Source organism: Nomascus leucogenys, chromosome 2 (assembly GCF_006542625.1).
Source record: "Nomascus leucogenys isolate Asia chromosome 2, Asia_NLE_v1, whole genome shotgun sequence".
In the NCBI taxonomy this organism is placed as follows: Eukaryota; Metazoa; Chordata; class Mammalia; order Primates; family Hylobatidae; genus Nomascus; species Nomascus leucogenys.
Window position 1 is genome coordinate 32,147,320 of NC_044382.1, and position 21,016 is coordinate 32,168,335.

At 35.6% G+C, this 21,016-nt stretch overlaps 1 protein-coding gene across 7 annotated transcripts in view; it reads right to left on the bottom strand.

Annotated features, from left to right (window-relative positions):
* The window catches only part of TCERG1 (transcription elongation regulator 1), a 63,021-nt gene that overhangs the window by 1,338 nt on the left and 40,667 nt on the right, over window positions 1-21,016 (bottom strand). For 4 of the 7 annotated variants that reach the window (XM_003266583.3, XM_012505072.2, XM_003266584.3 and 1 more), the window contains 7 exons: window positions 17,095-17,213; window positions 11,481-11,631; window positions 6,651-6,815; window positions 6,187-6,369; window positions 2,989-3,168; window positions 2,236-2,319; window positions 935-1,035 (listed from right to left, as the gene is read on the bottom strand). In XM_003266583.3, the coding sequence (XP_003266631.1) occupies window positions 935-1,035; window positions 2,236-2,319; window positions 2,989-3,168; window positions 6,187-6,369; window positions 6,651-6,815; window positions 11,481-11,631; window positions 17,095-17,213 (983 nt within the window). Of the gene's footprint in view, window positions 1-16; window positions 111-934; window positions 1,036-2,235; window positions 2,563-2,988; window positions 3,169-6,186; window positions 6,370-6,650; window positions 6,816-11,480; window positions 11,632-17,094; window positions 17,214-21,016 lie in introns of those variants that run through there. The other 3 variants (XR_004033256.1, XM_030827065.1, XM_030827061.1) reach the window with 3 other exon arrangements.

The following is a 21,016-nucleotide window of genomic DNA, read 5'->3' on the forward strand; positions in this document are numbered from 1 at the left end:
CTTGCCCGTGCTGTACCTGTTCTGTGGATGAACAGAGGACTTCAGTCTGCGGGGCTGCCAATCCCAGCATCTTTCACAAGCTTTCACTTTCACATCTTTCACTAAATTAACTATAAAAATGTAGAAAGAAGTCTTACTTCACATCTAATTTAAAAGCCCAAGCTGATGCAAAACATTAAGGATCCTGACCAAAAAATCCAAATGACAAAATATCTAAAAACCACACCCTCAGCACTATCTAGCCTCCCGTGCACATACCCTTTATTAAGATGTTTCAAATTTCTCTCTTAAAGAAGAAAAGCTGGAGCATGAAACAAAAATGGTTTCCTGCATACTGACTGGTAAGCAATGCAAAATTGTTTTCCTGATGATAAATTGTTAGGGGTGAAGAACTGTTGGGTTTGCTACAGAGGAATCTTGTTTAAAGGCTCTGATTTCATAATTTACAATTTTTATTGAAATGTACCCAGCAAAATGCTTTCTTCTGAGGGAAAAAAAATGTTTATGCTGAGCTTAAATAGATGATTTCATGCTTTAGAATGATCTAACCACACTGAATAGTCTTCAGAGGAGGCAAAGATAACTGATAGTGAAAGATTATTTTAAAAGTCTCTTCATGAAATACAATTTTTATATAGTTGAGGGTATTCCTAAAAAAAAGCAGTGAAGTAAAAAAAAAAAAAAAAAAGGTATGTATTAAAAACTGGATGGGTGGGTAACACAAAATAAGAATTGACATCTGGGCCCTTTCTTTAAAAAAAAAAAAAAAGTATGGTAGATATGGGCTGTATTTGACTTTGGACAAGTTGGTATCTTCTTATCCCTAAAAATTAATAATGTCAACATGTGTGTGAATGCAAAGAATGCTCTGACCATTAGAGTAAAGACTAGTAAAGAGAATGACTGCCAATATGACACATTTCATTGCACACACCTATATGTTATAAATTTGGTCTCTTTCAAAAGCGTCCTGAAGTCAGCTTTGGCTGTGATATATTTGTCTCTGATATATTCTTCAAATTCTCTTTGTTTTTTCTGTTAAAAAAAAAAAAAAAAAAAAAAAAAGTTAAGATTATGGAAATAAAACCCACTAATTCCAAAATAAATATCAATTATTTATTAAACAGTAATGTGTAAGTCACATAATAAAATTAAAAATTCAAAAGAAAAAGGCAACAGGGTACATTTTGTTCATATATAAAATTCATTAAATCACATAATCTGCAAGGCTCATTTTTGCGGCAAATAGAATGAGGAATCATAAATTACTAGTGGCTAAAACTTGAGAACTTGCTATGTGCTACACTGCTGAGCATTTTATGAGGATCATCTACTTCAATCTTCACAGCAACCTCATGAGGTGGACACTTAAAAATAAGGATATTAAGGATTAAGTGTTCACTTCCTGCAGACTGTATTTTCAACTTCAAGAACAAAAACAGTAATTTGTGGATACAGCAACTGTAGGTTAACACTCAAAACTTAACTTACATAATAGTACTCAGCATTTAGCTTTCTGGCAAGCCAAACGTAATAAGATGAATAAACTCTTTGGACTTAAAAAAGACTTTATTATCAATTCTAAACAGTCAGAAAAGTTAGAAACTGGGACTGGGTCTACCCTTCTTTCCCAGTCATGCATATCTTATGGTCCAAACATCTACAATCCAATAGACTTTAAGGGGGAAGAATATTAGATTTATGAGTTTTTATAAAAGATGCCCAGACCTAGAGCAACCAACCAGGAAAGGGGAATGATGTAAAAGAAAACAAATAAAAGGCCTAGGGATAAAATGGACTGTAGTAAACAATACTTTTCTTGACATCATTCACTGTTTCGGACCTTGAAGCATATGAGAACTAGCAATCTCGTGACAGGGTTCTGTTAGGCTTAAGAGTCAAGTGCTTTGATAGTTTGGTACCAATTGCCAGCCTAAATATGTCTGTCTAGTGGTACCTGACTAAAATAAAACTGCAGGTTCATTAAATCTCTAAGATCCTAAAATACAAGCTTCACCCCAAGTACTAAAATTTTCAACTTTCTATTGTGCTCTCTTGCTAATTTACCATGCAAGAAACAATACATAAACTTAAAATTCAGATTTACTTCTCATACACTTAAAAGTAATTCACTTAAAACAATCAACTTCATTTTGGTTAAGATAGTAGTGCCATTAGGCACCCAATTTAAGTATTTATAAATTGCTAGTAAACCTCGACACAAAATCCTCTTACCCTGTCACTGGAGGAGAACTTAATACACCGAGGATCTTCCTTAATGATTTTTTTTACTTCTTTCCACGTGGATGTTAAGGTAATCTTTGAAAAGATATGTGAATAAAAAACATAAATACAACTCACTTTTACTTAGGGGGTCAAACTGCAGCACATATGGTACATAATATTACACACTGACCTGCGATCTCTTGTAATGCCCAAGCGTAACTGGACTAGTTAGGGACAGGGAAGCAGCGTTAATGCAATTTCTTTTTGTTGGCTTGCCACAAGAGTTATGTTCATGGCCATACTTTCAAGGTGGCCTAAGACAATCACCTGCAAACCCTGTATTTACATGGGCAAACATCATAACTTCTGAAGAAACCATCACCAAAAAGAGAGCAGATAAAAAGGAACAAAACCTGGATAACAAAGCGTACAAACTGCCAAACAAGAGGCCATAGTACCAAATTGAAAATGGATCAAAAGAAGAAATTTGCTAAATCTATTATTAGGAGGGATCACTGACCACATGGCTAAGGACATTTTGAATTACTATAGGAGCAGTTATGAATGTGAAAACTGCAAAGAATAGGCATTTCTAAATAATTAAGAATACCATAATTTTTTAAAATCAGAGAATTGTCATAAGATGCATTCCAGTAATGAATCTAAAGACCATGACACTAAAAATCATATCAATGCTTTGCTTTAAGAAATTACTAACAAAGATTCATCCAGATTAAAATGAGAAAAATAAGAGATTCTTACTGCAGAAGTTTCATCCAGAAGTTGCCTAAAGTGCTCTCTCTTTTTTTTGGTAAGTGCTTCAATGTGTTCATTAAAAAGCTTCTCTTTCTCCTCTCTTTCCAATAAGGATCCAGATTCCCAGCGGTGATCTTTTCTGAGGGTCCTACGAGTATCAGACCATGACACATCTGAAGAACGTACCTGAAAAGAAAAAATTATATATATATCACCAAAGAGACTTATCTGAATGTCTATTTGCACTTCCCTGTCCACTGCAGCATTATTCACAATAGCCAAGATATGGAATCAACCTAAGTGTCTATCAACAGATAAATGGATAAAGAAAATGTAACAAATATACACAATGGAGTACTACTCAGCCTTAAAAAAAGAGGAAAATTCTATTCATTTATGGCATGGATAAACCTAGAGGACAATGTAAGTGAAATAAGTCAAGCACAGAAACACAAATACTGCATAGTCTCACATTTGTGGAATCCAAAAAAGCTGAACTCATAGAAATACAGAGTAGATGGTCACCAAAGTCTAGGGGGTAGAAGACAGGACAAGGGAGAGAATGAGGAGTTACTTGTCAAAGATAATGAAGTTTCAGAGACAGCAGGAATAAGTTTTGAGATCTACTGCACACCAGGGTTAACTAAAGTCAATAATGTATTCTATATTCAAAATAACTGAGAGTAAATTCCAAATGTCTCACCACAAAAAGTTACAAGCAAACAAAGTGATGAGTATGTTAAACAGCTTTGGTTTAGTCATTCCATATTATCTACCTTTATCAAAACAGCAACTGTACCCCATAAGTATGTACAATTATGACTTCTCAAAACAATTTTTAAAAAGAAGACAGTATGATAGAAGGCATAACAGGTCTGGCTGGCTCACCAACCAGCAAAATGATATGCTTCATTGGTGGTAATGGCATTAAAAGTTAAGCCACACTACTGCCAAGGTGAAGAAACATAGACTAAAATGACAGAAAGAAAAGAAAAATACAAAAACATTTATTTAACCAACACTTACCAAGCATCTAAATACAAGTCAGATAAACACTGTGCTTCGCAGTAAGATTACAAAATGAGTAAGACGCTATCCCTTCCTTCAAAGAGCTCACTTAAAAAAGAAGGAAAAAAAAACGATGAAAAGGCCAGGTGCGGTGGCTCATGCCTGTAATCCCAGCCCTTTGGGAGGTGGGTGGATCACCTGAGGTCAGGAGTTTGAGACCAGCCTGGCCAACATGGCGAAACCCCATTTCTACTAAAAATACAAAAATGAGCTGGGTGTGGTGGCACGTGCCTGTAGTCCCAGCTACTCCGGAGACTGAGGCAGGAGAATCGCTTGAACCCAGGAGGCAGAGGTTGCAGTGAGCCAAGATCATGCCACTGCACTGCAGCTGGGTGACAGAGTGAGACTCCACCTCAAAAAAACAAAAAGGATAAACATGTAAGCAAATAACTGCAAATACAGGTAATAAGTGCTGCAGAGTCGTATGCTGAGCACAAGGGTGGTCTAAGGAACAATGAGATCGAATCTGCCTAGATAGGTCAGGAGTAGCCTCACAGAAGAGATACTTGAGCGTACCCCTGAAGAACGAGAAAGTCTGTCACTGCAACAGGAACACTTCCAAATCATTTCAGGTAGAGGGACTGCCGTGAGCAATGGAAGGATGGTATGGTTCATTAAGCATGTTCAGCAAAGCTACAGTTCAAGGAGCAAATGAAGAAAGCAAAGGTGTTAAGGAAATATGAAGGTGGGAGGTAAGAAATGAACAATCTTTTATATTAGCTAAGGAGGCTAAATGTGACCTGCAGGAAACTGCTGGGAGTAAAGAGAACCTTCATCCCCCGCAAGTAACCAGAAGAGTGACAAAATTAGATTCGCTTTTTATTAAGATTTCTGTGACTGCAATAGAACAGATAAATTTGAGGGAATGTTAGAGGTAGGGAGAGAAATTAGGAAACTACTGTAATTGTCCAGGGTGTAGGACAAGGTTGTCCAACCTGTGGCCCACAGGCCACATGCAGCTCAGGATGGCTCTGAATGTACCCCAACACAAATTCATAAACTTTCTTAAAACATTATGAGATGTTTTTGTCCTTTTTTTTTTTTTTTTAGCTCATCGGCTATCATTAGTGTTAATGTACATTTTTCTTTATGAGACGGAGTCTCACTCTGTCGCCAGGCTGGAGTGCAGTGGCGCAATCTCGGCTCACTGCAGCCTCTGCCTCCCAGGTTCAAGTGATGCTCCTGCCTCAGCCTCCCAAGCAGCTGGGACTACAGGCACACGCCACCACACCCAGCTAATTTTGTATTTTTATTAGAGACAGGGTTTTGCCATGTTGGCCAGCCTAGTCTTGAACTCCTGACCCCAAGTGATCTGCCCGCCTTGGCCTCCCAAAGTGCTGGGATTACAGGCGTGAGCCACCGTGCCCAGCCATGTTAGTGAACTTTATGTGTGGCCCAAGACAATTCTCCTTCTTCCACTGTGGCCCAGGGAAGCCAAAAGATTGGATACTCCTGGGTAGAGTAAGAAACAGATGCAAGGGAAGAAATCAGAAGTGACAAGAGTAACAAGCTCCACTGAAAAAGAGAAAAGAAATAGCATAGGAGAGATGTGACAAAGAGAAGCCACCCCCAACTCCAAAAAAAAATATTAGCAAGTAGGACAGTAGTCTAAGGGCATTCACTGTAGGGACAAAAAAACCCTACACACCTCAACAACCCTGAGGGGTAAGGGAGAAAGATTTTCAACAAAGTTTCAGGGTATCTCCTGCAGTCAGTTACACCTCCAGTCCTACAATCTCATACCATCTACAAGTATAACTGATCATCACAATGATGGCCCTAAATCATCAACAAGAAGGTTAAACTGTGTTCAGCACATTTTGTTTATCACTATGGCAAGTAAGTGTTTAACAGTTTACAATGACTTTCATCAAAAACAATAAATAATAAAGTTGTGAGACTAAATGATTATGACTTTCCATATATGCAAAATGCCTAACTTCTCAATTTGTTAAATAACTATTGTTTTTTCCTATACTAACAGTACTAATACCGAGTATTCAATTTTTAAATGCTTTCTAATTTAGCAAATTATCTCCCTCAGAATTAAAGAACATTAAAATATTCATAACAGTAATATAATAAATTTCCAATATCTAGTACTTTAGAGAAAAAAAGTAAAAGATTAACATATACCATGTCAGACAGAAGAGCTTTGAAATTCTGGATAGCTTCTTCTCGTTTGTGCTGCTCTCTCTCTCGATCTATTTCTTTTGTTTGTTCTGAACGGGCCTTTTGAACCTCCCTTTCTCGTTCTCGAAGGCTTGCCTCAATGCGGGCTTGCCTTTCAAGCTCCTTTTCTTTTTCTGAGTCTAAATTCTGTAAAAGTAAAAATTACATTATCCTTCTTACCAACTCCATCAAAATACGTTTTTAAAGAATAACTAGCTTGCCAAATAAAAAATTCCACATCTAGTTTTTGCCTAGAATATACCTAAACACTGTGTACCTCTCATCTCCAAATAAACTAGACTCTTATGTTAAGAATACTAACAAGAAAAAATCCAAACCCCCAATAGAAAAATCCCCAACAACATATACCCTTAAACACAAGAATTGTATTATTCAATGAAAGCAATACAAGTAAACACAACAGTTACCTTGGCTATTTTTTCAATGTACTGTTTGAAAAGGTCTTCTCTCATTGATGAACTATCTACTGCTTTGTAACGTGGATCACTTTCTACTTTGTCTTTTACTTTGCTCCATCGAGACTGACTGTCCAAGTGATGATTAGATAATAGTTCAAAGAAATCCGATTTAATCTGTATTTTAAAACAGGCAGTGGGATGGGAGGGAAAATAATGTACCATGAGAAATTCATCATATCTTAAATATTTACAACTAGAAAAAAAGTTCACTTACCTTAAATATGAGAATAATAACTTTTAAAATACAGGCATTTAGAGTAGAATTATAGTAAAAGAAAAGATCAGAAGTGTTCTTTTACTAGAAATGTAAACATCAACAAGCATATAGGCTTTCATCCAAAATTTGCCAAATTCAAGATAAATAATATTTTATAAAGAAATTTTTCAAATATAGAAAAAGGCTTTTTCAGATTGTTGATAACTTTAGATCTCAGAACTGCCGTGTATTCATAGGGAATATAAATTTACATGGAGCTGCATTTATTTTTAGCTAAGAGTCAAGGCTTATGAGCCGACAATAATATCAACATGGTAAAAATGATTTAAAAAACTAGATGGATAAAAATTTTGGCCATTGAAATTAATAGGACATTTAAAAATCACTGGAAGCCATTACAAACTTATACTGTCAAATGTCTAAAATCAAAATAGGGTAAAAATTTATATTTTGGTGAAAAAAAGGCAGCTGTACACCTTGATATGTGAGAAAGTTACAGAATTTCTATGTTCATAACCATTACTAAAAAATTGCATTCAGATCTTCTACACTTTTTAGCATTAAACATGTATATAATGTTTATACCATTATAAACTCAGAATGTTAAATGTTTATCCAGTATTATACTCAACAACTGAAATACCAAGTTGAAAACATTATACCAAAGGTATTAAACATTAATCCTTCAGTATCAACATATACAACTACTTAAAACCCCTCTCCAAAACTGTATTTCTTATTTATTTAAATAGGTGAGGAAAGGAGTAAATGAGATAGTTATTTTTATGTACGTCTGAGGGCCTAATTGTTTTAAAATTTAATCCCATGTATACTACTTTGTACTCCTACCACAGAAGGTACCCAAGGTAACCAAAGTCATTTCAACAAAGGATTCTAACCATATTAAGAACCCCTCCCTTCCAGTAGGAATTGAATATGGTATCTTCCCACCTGATCAGGGGAATCAGGATTTAAAATGCATGTGCACAAAAATATATGAATCATTCCTTCTGCCTAGTCTAACACTATCATTTCCCCTTACAACTTCATTTGTCCTACTGGAGGATTAAAAGTGAGATTGAGGCCAGGGACGGTGGCTCATGCCTGTAATCCCAGCAGTCTGGGAGGCTGAGGTGGGTGGATCACCTGAGGTCACGAGTTCGAGACCAGCCTGACCAACATGGTGAAACCCCGTCTCTACTAAAAATACAAAAAGTTAGCTGGGTGTGGTGGCAGGTGCCTGTAATCCCAGCTACTTGGGAAGCTGAAGCAGGAGAATCGCCGGAACCCAGGAGGCAGAGGTTGCAGTGAGCTGAGACTGCGCCATTGCATTCCAGCCTGGGCAACGAGCGAAACTCCGAGTCAAAAAAAAAAAAAAAAAGTGAGGTTGATGTCCTTTCTGGAAAATACTTTTAAGGTTATAAGAAACAGAATATCTGCATCAGAAATGTTTCTAAAGACAAGAGCTAATTGGCTGTGGATTTCTCCACTACTAAAGTTGGCCTTTCACTTTGAACTAATAAGAAATACTAATAAACCCAGTATTTCCAGACAGTGATTTAAGAAACCACCTGATGTAGTGATGTAACTTAAATTTTTCTGTTCATCTTGTCTACTTTGTATCTGACATGATGAACACCAAATACCTAGATGCATTTGACAACTGGAAGGCAAAATTTACAAAGTTTATGTTAAATAAAACATGCAAGTTATATCAAATAGGAATCTTTCTAAGCCACAGGAATTTGTATTAGCTTAAAACAATTTTCTTACATTAGACACGAAACCTATAAAGTAAGGATTATCATATAGGTTTTTAAATGTGTGATGTATAAACAAGTGAACTTTAAATAAAATTAAACTTTAACTTCCTTTCATTGTGGATATTACCATGACAGGTTATAAATGGCTTACTAAGGCTATCAGTATGAGAACAATTGCCTGACAGCTGCATAAATGTCAAAAAAATGTCATTTACCATTAGCTGCAATTCAAGGCCTTATTATTCTCCCCATTCCTTACTATAACAAAAATAATTTATTCACAGGAAATTTAAAAGAGAGGGAAGAGAAAAATATGTCAATTTTGTAACAGTGGATTAACTCCAATTATGTACAACCTCAAATGTGCTATTTCAAAAGGTAAAGTATTTGAACCATAATTTTATAAAAATTGGTTATAATAATATATTACAATAAAATAGCTTAAGAATAGCTACTTTGGCAAACAAAATAAGTAGACTTTTTTTTTTTGAAAGAATCCCATCTGTTGTCCAGGCTGGAGTGCAGTGGAACCATCAAAACTCACTGCAGCCTTGACCGTTTGGGCTCAAGCGATCCTCCCACTTCAGATTCCAGAGTAACTGGAACTACAGAAGCACATTACTACAACCAGCTATTTTTTTGTTTTGTTGTAGAGATGAGGGTCTTGCTATATTGCCTAGGCTGGTTTCAAGCAATCCTCCTGCCTCAGCCTCCCAAAGTGCTGGGATTACAGGCATGAGCCACTGTGCCTGGCCAATAAGTAGACTTTTACAGGCACTTTTTAATAAAATGGAAAACTAGTGGTAAAAACTACATCAAAATGATGCTCTTACTGTGAGAATGACTTTACCGTGAAAATGCTACTTAAGAAAAACAAGAATTTCACCAGAAATCAATGTTCTTCACAGGTTTTCAAAATTAGTTTTAAAATTAGTTTTAAACCTTTAGTGTTGTTATTGATTCAACTATCACAATGCAACAAAGACCAGCTGGAGAATTACAAGAACAAGGAAATAAACTCTAGTACCATGCTACTGGTACTGCTCTTGCTATCTAATTACACAGTTACAATGTGACTTTTTTAAAGTATACACAATATACTTAAGAACAGTATAAACAATACAGTGGAAGTCATGAAAGAAAAATGATAAAGCCCCTTAACCAAATGTGCTCAAAATGTGAATATAAAATCCACTATATTTAAACCCTTACTTTAAAGATTTCTGCTTTGATGGCCTAGTTAGTCATTGATTTTGCATTCTTTAAATTGGCTGAGAAAGCTTCACTTTAGCAATTTCCTGCCTTTTTTTTTTAATCTAGTAATGGTATAAAGCCAAACCTGTAATTTAAAGAATTAAGATTTTTATAGTCAAAATAAAATAAAGCTGAATATATTAAATATTAGATTTATTTAATTTAGACGTCATATCTATTTAATTTCTTTTTTTAAATTAACACATTCTGGGCACAATTCTCATCACTTCATAAGGAAAAAGACTAAAAAAATGTAAAGTACCGGAACTGCGGGAGGCTAAAGTCACCACACAGAGATACCAATTCTTTCCTCACTAGGGAATCCCATAACACTTTGCGTGTCAGTGATTGACAGCTGTCACTGAACTGATTGACAGGCCGCACAGCACAAAACTGTAAAGTCTATCCACTTGTTATAAAACAGAATACATAAAATAGTTATAAAAAAAGTGTTTAGAAAAAGAAAATCAGTTACAAATGCAAAGATAAATACATTTAATTTGTATAAAAGCAATCATACAAAATCAAACAATCACTTATTTACTTGGTTTTCTTAAATAGGTTATTCTAAAAGTCAAAAGTAGCAATTCATTAACATGATTCTAATTCAACATATAAAATTATGTAGTAGAATTTGATTTTACACATTTCCTCTGCGAGGCATAATCATTTTTTAAGTAAACAGTGAAACAATTCTGGAAAACTCACTTGGAAGCCCAATAAATCGGATAATTAGGAAGTTTCAGATATTTCTGATAAAAGCTGTTTTAGCTAATACTGTTACCATTTTGAATGAGAGAGACTTCTTCCCAGGACTAGCATTACTTTCAAACAACATTTCTTAATAGAACTTGTAATATTATAACTTTCTAGAATAAGAGGCAATTTTAAATGTCAAGAATGATTAGGCTCCAGAGGTTATTTTTCTACATTCACAAAGCATACTGGGACACTAAGGAGAGTGGCTGCATGTTTTGATGGTTCACACACCACTGGGGTCATCTCCCTACTAGTTTGCCTCCCCAGTGGTAAGCTCCTCTCCATTCCTGACACTGCTATCAAATGACATTTGGAATTCATTAATCTTTAATAGCTGACCTTTAATTCTGATAAGCAATAATTTATATGTAAGATATGTTTACTGAAAGAATAGAAAGTCACTAAAATGCTATCTTTTAGAGGGCAAAAAAGATAAAGAAGCTTTTTGAAATTCAAATATTACCACCGATAAAGAATCTTGAAATCTTAGGAGGCACCACTGAGCAGGCAGTCCTAACAACCTGTTCTGAGTTTACCAGGCATCTTAATATTAACACAACTTAAAGCAAAAGTATATAGTTTAGTGAAGCTACTAAAATAAGCATTATGTAAGTAAAGTGACAGAATACATACATACATAAATAATTATAAAAGTTAACTTAAAAGAACAGTCCATGTAGGTCCTATTATTTATGCCAATGAATAAGGTTAGAAACATAACACCAGCACAGTCCTTTCCCATTCACGCTCCCATCAATCACACCACTGGAACTAAAACCATCTTACCTTCTCACCTCTGGTCTTCGAATCTTCTTTCTCTTTCTTCCTAGCAGCGGCCACAAACTCATTAAACAAGGCTTCTCGGTCTTTCATCTTTTCAATTGCTTTGAATCTTGAATCTTTAGCATGCTTGGCTGCAAATTCACTAAAAGTTGCTCTGTAACAAAATTACAAGTGTGCTAACTTTGGCAGTTACTTCTGCTTGTATAAAGCATAGCAGAAGATACCATTTTTCCAACAAGAGTATATGACAAAGAGACACTGGGACTCAACATCTACCTAACAGTGAACAGTAAGTTTCAGAAAGGAGTAAAAAGAGGTAATGAGCAAAAATGTGGTTAAGGGATTTGTATGCTATCAGCATAGAATTAGGAGAATAAATATTTATTATTATTAAAAAAAAGAGATCACAGAGTAAAGAATGTGCATGCCTCAAGAGACAAGAGCTCATCAATTTCCACTGTACAATGAAGCTAAGTCCTTCCTCCAGCCATAATAGAAAAATTCTTATTGGATTAGCTCTCCACACACGACTATAAAACTGGACAGAAGTATATGGGGCAACTGATTTCAAGGAGTAGACAACAGAAAGAGTAAGACTGAAATGCCTGAAAGAAGGGAAATTTATGAGGTGCGGAGAGAGCTCAAGTCCAACTAGAGTACTGTAGTCTTAATGAACTGGAGGCAGCAAAGATTAGAGCTTGGGTGAAGAGGAATCTACAAAGAGAGGGTACCCAAGAAAAATCCGACTTAGCGATTACCCATGAGTCCACAGCTAAGGCCAAGCTGTATAACAGCAGGGAAAGATCACTCTCTATATCAAGCTACTACAGGGTTAAGAGCATAGAAGAGATAATAGAGAGTCAGTAGTATTAAAGGGAGAATAGGATCAGGCCAACAAAGTCCACAAAAGATCCACAAGGAAAACAGAGCTGGAAGGCTAAAAGAAACATATTACACTTTCAGAGATTCACATTAACAAAACATAAAGTCAAGCCTAAAATTAAGGTGGCAACCAGTAAATGAACTGCCTACTAAAACAAAAATATCCACTTTTCAATGAAAGGTAACGGACTCCAGAGTCTCTACAAAGTCCAATATTCAATCAAAAATCACTAAATATACAAAGAAACGTGATCCATAGAACAATTTTTTTGAAGTCAATAGAAACCGAACCCAAGATGTCCAGATGTCATTCTAAGTAGACAATAACTTTAAAACAACTATTACTGGCCAGGTGCAGTGGCTCATGCTTGCAATCCCAGCACTTCAGGAGGGCAAGGTAGGAGGATCATTTGAGGCCAGGAGTTTGAGACAAGCCTAGGCAACACAGTGAGACTCCGGCTGGGCATGGTGGCTCACGCCTGTAATCCCAGCTACTTGAGAAGCTGAGGCAAAATAATCTTTTGAACCTGGGAGGCAAAGGCTGCAGTGAGCCGAGATGGTGCCACTGCACTCCAGCCTGGATGACAGAGCGAAGCCTTGAATCAAAAAAACAAAAACAAAAAAACATAGTGTGGTGGCTCATGGCTGTAATCTCACCACTTTGGGAGGCCAAGGCAGGTGGATCACTTGAGGTCAGGAGTTCCAAGACCAGCATGGCCAACAAAGTGAAACCTTGTCTCTACTAAAACTACAAAAAAAATTAGCTGGGAGTAGTGGCAGGCACCTGTAATCCCAGCTACTCAGGAGGCTGAGGCAGGAGAAAAACCGAGGAGGCAGAGTTTGCAGTGAGCTGAGATCGCGCCACTGCACTCCAGCCTGGGTGACAGAGCAAGACTCTGTCTCAAAAAAAAAAAAAAAAACCATAGTGAGGCTCTGTCCCTACAAAAAATGTAAAAATTGGTTGGGCATGATGGCACACGCATATATTCTCAGCTACTCAGGATGACTGCTTAAGCCCAGGAGTCTGAGGCTGCAGTGAGCTGTGACTGAGCCACTGCATTCCAGCCTGAATAACTGAGCAAGACTCTGCCTCTTAAAAAAGTAACTAAACAAAACTGTTATTATTACACTGAAAGAATCAAAGAAAAACAGGTTCAAAGAATTGAAAACATGGTCTAAAAATGAATGAACAAGTAAGGATTTTTGGCAGAGATGCAGGAAATATTAAAAAGAACCTAAAACTAATGAAAAAAAATTAACTGGATAGGATTAACGTGAGAGTTGACAACTGAATAAAGAGTCAATTATATGAGTTAGATCACTAACAATTATCTAATCCAAAGGGGAGACAGAAAAAAGACTGAGGTAGGGGAAACAGTCTCAGGGACATGTAAGATAATATCAAACACTAATATATGTGTGATTAGAATCCCAAAAGAGAAAAGAATGAATTAGGGCAGAAAAAATACTAGCCAAAATCTTCCCAAATTTGATGGAAAACATCAATTTATACATTCAAAAAGCTCAGCAAACTCCAAACAGGTTAAATAAAAGGATGAGGCTTATGAGTGCTAATGAGCATAAGTTTTAAAAAAGAAGTTTCTCCATAAATAAAAGGCATTATAAAGCTTTCATATATTTGGTATATAGTTTAAATATTTGAAGCTTTAACCAGTGACACGATCTTGGCTCACTGCAACCTCCGCCTCCAGGTTCAAGCAATTCTTCTGCCTCAGCCTCCCAAGTAGCTGGGACTACAGGCGCCCACTACCACGCCCGGCTAATTTTTGTATTTTTAGTAGAGATGGGGTTTCACCATACTGGCCAGGCTGGTCTCAAACTCCTGATCTCATGATCCACCTGCCTCGGCCTCCCAAAGTGCTGGGATTACAGGCGTGAGCCACTGCTCCCGGCCAAGAATTTAGTCTTATAATTAACAACCCTATACTTAGCATGGTTTTAGAAGAAAAAACACTGAAGATTAGCCCATTTAAAAGCTATTTAGCTATTTAAATGCAAAAATAAAACATTCTCTTGTGTTAAAACAAAGATTATGTTATAGTTTTAATTATAAACAAAAAGCTGGCCAGTTAATCTCAATTTAGAACTTAAAACATCAACTGAAGGTTAAGAGTATCACTCACAGCTAACATTTATTATTTTTAAGCTTTGCTGGCCAAGGCTAGATTCTAGTAATCTTTTGTATGCAACCAATACTAATCATAATATCCAACATTAATTCAACATTTTTAACAAAGAATATGTTGCAAACCTGGTTTGAACAACAGATACATAACAATAATAAAATGGCATGGTAAAATAAAAATGTATATTCCAGAAAAGGGATCATATGTAGTCCATTAAATGTTTTATTTTCATGATAAATTAAACGCTTCAGTTTATAATTTTAAGATAGAAAAAGCAAGTACAGGTTGGGCATCCCATATTTGAAATCCAAATGCTCCAAAACCCAAAACTTAGTGCCAACAAGACATTCAATTCAGATTTTTGAATTTGGGATGCTCAGCCAGTAAGTATAATACAAATATTCCAAAATTTTTTTAAAAAAATCTGAAATCCAAAAGACTTCTGGTCTCAAGCATTTGGGATGAGGGATAATCAACCTGCATTGTTATGATTAAAGAATAAACCATGATTAAAGAAAAAACCTTTTAAAAAGTGGAAAATCAACGTGTAAAGTGATAACTGATTCATCTTAGACTTATTTCTATTACTTATAGGTAAAATATCTGACACTTTTTATGAGAAAAGACTGAAGTGAACTTTTAGCATTAGATTCCCATGGAGATGTTTTCTTATGACTTATTTCTTAACTGTGAAAAACTACTTTAAAACAAACAGGATAAAAAATATTTTGGAGGGAAGTGGGTAATGGCTGGTGATGGGTGACAGGGAGATAGTAGTGACCAGAAACTGACTGCGGGAGGTATGACTTAAATTTTCATTAAAAAGAAAAACGACATACAAGAGATAGGCACAGTTCAGTAATTTCCCCCTTTCTTTCCCATTGGAACAAACTCTGGTGCTCTATATTTACTAGCTCTACTAAAAGGTTCTGCAATATTTTTCCCACTTAAAAAAAAAAATTAGGCCAACAGACAACATTTTCTCATTTTAAAGTTTTTCTTCCTTGCATTCTTCTAGGACTAAAAATGGTCTTAATTTCTATGCCAGAGTTGGATGTATCAATTTAACAATACAGGACAATGCCCTTAGTGCCTGGTCGTTTCATTTTATGAAGTAACCTGCATAGTACAGATCACTTCAACAATTCTACCTGCCTGAAAAGAACACCAGTAGAGTACTATGATATGGTAAGACTTAGTCATATCTACCAAAGGGAAACCTCTTTGGAGTTTCAATTATTCACAGACCCATATGGAGTTTTAATAAATATATTCTGCTGAAAGATGTGGAAATAAGCTGCAGACATCTTAAGACTTCACTTAGAAATATTTCAACATGCAACTCCTGAGCATAAAGCCTTTTCCCACCATGACCACAATACCCAAGAAAATTACTAATTCTCTAACAATATCTAATATCCAATTCTTACCAAGTGACCTCAACTGCCCCCCAAAATGTCTTTTATAACACAGACTCAACTATTTTGACCCATGATCTCACTCTTTTGACTCAGAAAAAACTCAGGACTCCCTGGAAAGTCTGAACCTCTATTACCCCTGAAGAATATTAAATTTTTCATATCACAAATACTCTATTAGCTTTTTCTAAAACTTTTATTAATACCATATTTCAAACTATATTAAACATATCTTCTTAAATAACATCACTCTTTCCTACCTCCACAGACAAAATTAACTATTTATATAAGATGAACCTTTATAATAAGTGCCATTTAATCCAGAGACTCCATGACGCTACCTGACAGTTTTAGAATACTGAGGTATTCCCAGTAACCTAATACCACTACTCTTACATCTAAGTCATAAATAAGAGTAATTCCCCCTGCCTATACAATTCTGTGCAACTCTGAAATCTAGTTGAAATCCCAGTTTCACTGGGGCAAGCTACCTAATTTGCTTATCTCATGTAAAACAGGTGTCACATAAGTACCTAAATCAAACTACCTGTTCTGAAGACTGAATATCTGTATGCATATATATAAAATTATATGCTTTCAGTCATGTTTACATGTATGTAAAAATGCATACACATATTTTAAAGTGCAAATAGGCACATAAAATACCCAGTAACTGTGATTATTATAAAGCTAGGCAAATAAATTTAAAATGTCTCATTTTCTTCAGCCCATTACATGTATTTAATACATATTATCAATCAATTGAAAAATGTCAGACACAGCCATTAACTAGACACTTAGAAAATTTTGAAATTGAAGTGGTAAAAGGTCCTTCACCACTTCAATTTAATCAAAATAATGTTCCTCCTCTGCAACTCATTATGTATAAAACTTTACAAAGATGGGGCACAGATTTTCTATCATATACTAGTTTCTAAAGAACTTATTCCCACAGGGAAGCACTTAAATCAAAGGTATCCTTCTTAGAGCACTTAGGATTCCTCTAAAGGAAACATAGTAAAAAATAAAGATTAGAAATTTTGGCAAAAACCGATAAATAAGGAGCTTTTAGTGCCCAAATAGACAAAAAAATCTATTTTTTTAATTTTTAAAAACTGATCTTAGGAGAAAAAAATACACTTTGATATTTAAGAGAAACAAACCACATACCTTGGATTAAATTTTGCTTCTTCCATCATTTTTTTGAAATCTTCCTTGGCTTGCATTATTTTATTTTTCTTTTCCCTGCGTTCTTCCTCTGCCCTAGTCTTTACATACTGATCAAACACCTATTATAAAAACCAACAAATTCGACAAGTCAATCTTTCATATAGGTAATTTAACTACCAAATTTTTGGACAATGTCTTTGTCCAAACTATACCAGGAAAAATTATTAACTGTAGATAATTATACACAGACAATCTATACCGAGTTTCATTTTAAAGCTTCACTGAAATATTACACAAGCATACAGTTCTCTACTTAGGCTTCAAGAACAAAAGAAAACAGCAAAAAGCCTCTTTAATTTTTTTCCCGATTATAAATTAAACACATGATTATCATAAACATTGCAAGAAATTTAGAAATGCGGAAGAGAAATCACAGTCTTCCCAAATCCCTTTTAGACAGAAATATCAATGGTATGGAATCTGTAGTATATTTTATTTCTGTGCTTCTCTTAAGACGTAAGTATTTTCACTAAAATGTAATCATGCTTTACATCTATTCTATATTTCCCCCACTTAATACAGTCAAGATGATGAACTGATCATCTATTTACCGCCTACTTCACACCCTATAAAATGACAGAAGAACTTTTTTAAGTCATAAACCAACAATAAGGAATTGAGAAAAAAAGAACCAGCAACTTGCAAAGCTGATGGGACAAGTGGAAAAGGATGTGACAGATATGAGAGCACTCAACATAACCTAGCAGTCAAGAAAAACAAAGAGGCAACTCAAGCTTTTTTTTCTGAAACCAGAATCTCCTCAAACAACTCAAGAATAGACAACATCAGATACCTATGAAGGTGAGGATGGGGCATAGCTAAAATAAGTAGTATTTTAAGGATGAAAAGCTATTTAATAAGTTGTTAAAATGCCAGATCCCCCCACCAACTTAATGTTTCTAGGCACTGCCACTTCTGAATATAAAAGGCAAGTGACTATTCCAAAGCAAATAACTGGCAAACTATGGCCTACGGGTTGTTTTTATACAGCTCAAGGATAGTTTTTACATTTTTTAAAGGGTTGAGGGGAAAAATAGAAAGTTTCATGACACATGAAAACGAAATAAAATTTAAATGACAGTATTTCCATAAATAAAGCTTTAACTGAACAGCCACGCTTATAGCCTTACACATGTCTATAGGTACTTGACACTTAAAACAGCAGTTGCAAAGTTACAATAGAGATCATATGGCCTACAAAGCCTAAAATACAAATTATCTGACTCTTAAAAATTTGCTGACTGCCTGCTCTAGAAAGTAAAAGACAGCGTCTTTGAACTGGGGGAACCTGAATTTGGAATAAGGCAAACCAAACTAAAAACATGGAGATTAACCAAACACATACCAAATACTAAGACACAGTTCTCTCAGATCCGAAGCAGAGAGATCTGTGCCCTCCAGCCAGGAGATTAGAAGTCTTTATTGGGAATCTGACCAGCCTATAACAATGGCTCCAGGGGTTCTCAACAAACCAGCCTAACTCACCCTACAGCATGTTTCTCAACCTTGGCACAGTGATGTTTTGAGCAAGATGTATACCAGCATCCCTGGCCTCTACCCACTAGATCCCAGCAGCACTCACTTCAATGGTGACAAAAATGTCTCCTGGGGGCAAAACTGCTCGTGGTTGAGAACCACCACTCTGCAGTATAGCCCCAAAGCACGAGGGCCCACCTAGATGCTAAGAATAACCAAACAGGCCGGGCAGTGGCTCACACCTGTAATCCCAGCACTCTGGGAGGGGAAGGCAGGAGGATCGTTTGAGCTCAGGAGTTCAAGACCAGCCTGGGCAACATGGCAAAATCCCATCTCTACATGCAAAAAAAACAAAAAAAGAGTACCCAAACAGCATTTTAGTGCTTCACTTAAGTAATCAGGGTCTACAAGACATCTAAGGAAACTCTCCAACATGAAAAATAGTGCCCTAAAGAGAACAAACTTAGTGGAATCAGAAAACTATACAGAAAAATAAAAATTTAAAAGAAAAAAATGTTCCTAAACAATCTCACAGGGCTAAGATAATGCACCCATAAGGCAAGAAAAACCTCAAAAAACATAAAAGAACTCTCAGAAATTAAAAGACACAATAAATTTTAAAAATCTAAATATTGGTTGATAAAGACAAGGAAATTATCCAAAAAGTTAAATAAAAAGACAAAGGTAATTAACAGGAAAGAGAAAAAACCTGAAGGACCAATCCATGAAGGCAAATTCAAATTCTGTCCCAGAATGAAAAAACAGAGAAAACTAGAAACAAATTTTTTAAAGTAACACAAGAGAATTTCCCGTAACGAAAAGAGCTGAGTTTCCACACTGAAAAGGTCAGCCAAGTGCCCAGCACAATAGACCCTTCCTCTAGGAAAAATACCACTATGGCATTTCAGAATACTAGGGACTAAGAGAGCAATATACTCACAGAGAAAGAAAAACAGATTCACATATAAAGGAACAGGAATGGCTTCAAAAACAACGAACACTAGAAGTAGAGCAATGCCTTCAGCTAGCCAAACAATTCCAAATAAGGGTACCATAAGGGTTTTTCCAAGTATGTTAGGCCTCAAATAAATTTTCCCTGCACATTCTCTCAAGAAGCTACAAAAAGGAAAAGATTTACTATGTAGGGAACAGGTCTATGAACATCTTTATAACAAGTACAACAAAATGTTCCAAAATACCTTCGACATCTTCCCAAGTCAATCCACATATGTCTACCAATCTTCACCCACTGGGGGTCTTGGAACATATCCTCCACAGATAAGGAGGGACTACTGTATCTATGATTACCTGACCAGTCCCCTGCTAGACATATAAGTCATCTTCAATTTCCTCTAAGTATAGCATTGCAGAAAACCTTTTGAAAGTACTTGCATGCTGAAGAGAGGGAGAAAGTTGTTTCCAACTCCTTTCTCAGTATATACTTATTTATAAATAAAAGTATTAAATGACACATAAAATTCAAGGGAATTTGTATTAACTTTCCTTTGAGAATCTACAAAGAACTTCATATTCCCTCTGCTGGGCTACCCCAGACCAAGGTTAGGAATCACTCTCTAAGATAAATATCTCATAGAAAATTAGGGGTTGTGTTATGCTTCCAAGCTGCTCCTAATTTGTGTCATGCTTCCCAATACACTTGGCTTTATGTTCCCTATGTTAAGTGGTTATTTTCTCATAACTTCAACTCATGAACAAAATTTCTTAATACAATGAAAATGAGTAAATTTTAAAAATAATTCTGTTAAGTTCACTTTTATAGGCATGAACAAAAATGTATATTAAAGGGCTATACCCTTTAAGCCTTCCAGGCAGCTCTGGAGTGCTTGCAATGTTCCATTTTTTGGATCATGATATATTCATTTTGTGAAATTTCACTTATGATTTTATCTTTTCCATATGTTTCAAAATACATTTACTAAAAATAAGTCTCCATTATTTGATTCTCGTATTTTTAATTTCACACTGATTCAATGACAAATTATTCAGTAACAGTGGCCTAGATGGATGTTTGACAATTCCGAGTAATCATGTTGGTAACATATTACCATACTGTAATACTGTCAATATTAAAAAACTCTGAATAACAAACGAGATATTAAAAAGTTTACTTTGGTGTTTTAGAGTTCAAGGGCAGGGATTTTTTTTAATTGACAAATAATAATTGTACATATTCATGGGGTTACTGTGTTTTAATACATGTGCAATTGAAACGTGTTTAAATACATATCATGTAGAGTGATGAGATCAAGGTAATTAGCATATCCATCTCAAACATTTATCATTTGTGTTGGAAGAACGTTCATTATCCTCCTTCTGGCTATTCAAAACTACTTACTATTGTTAACCAGTCATCCTACAGTGCTAC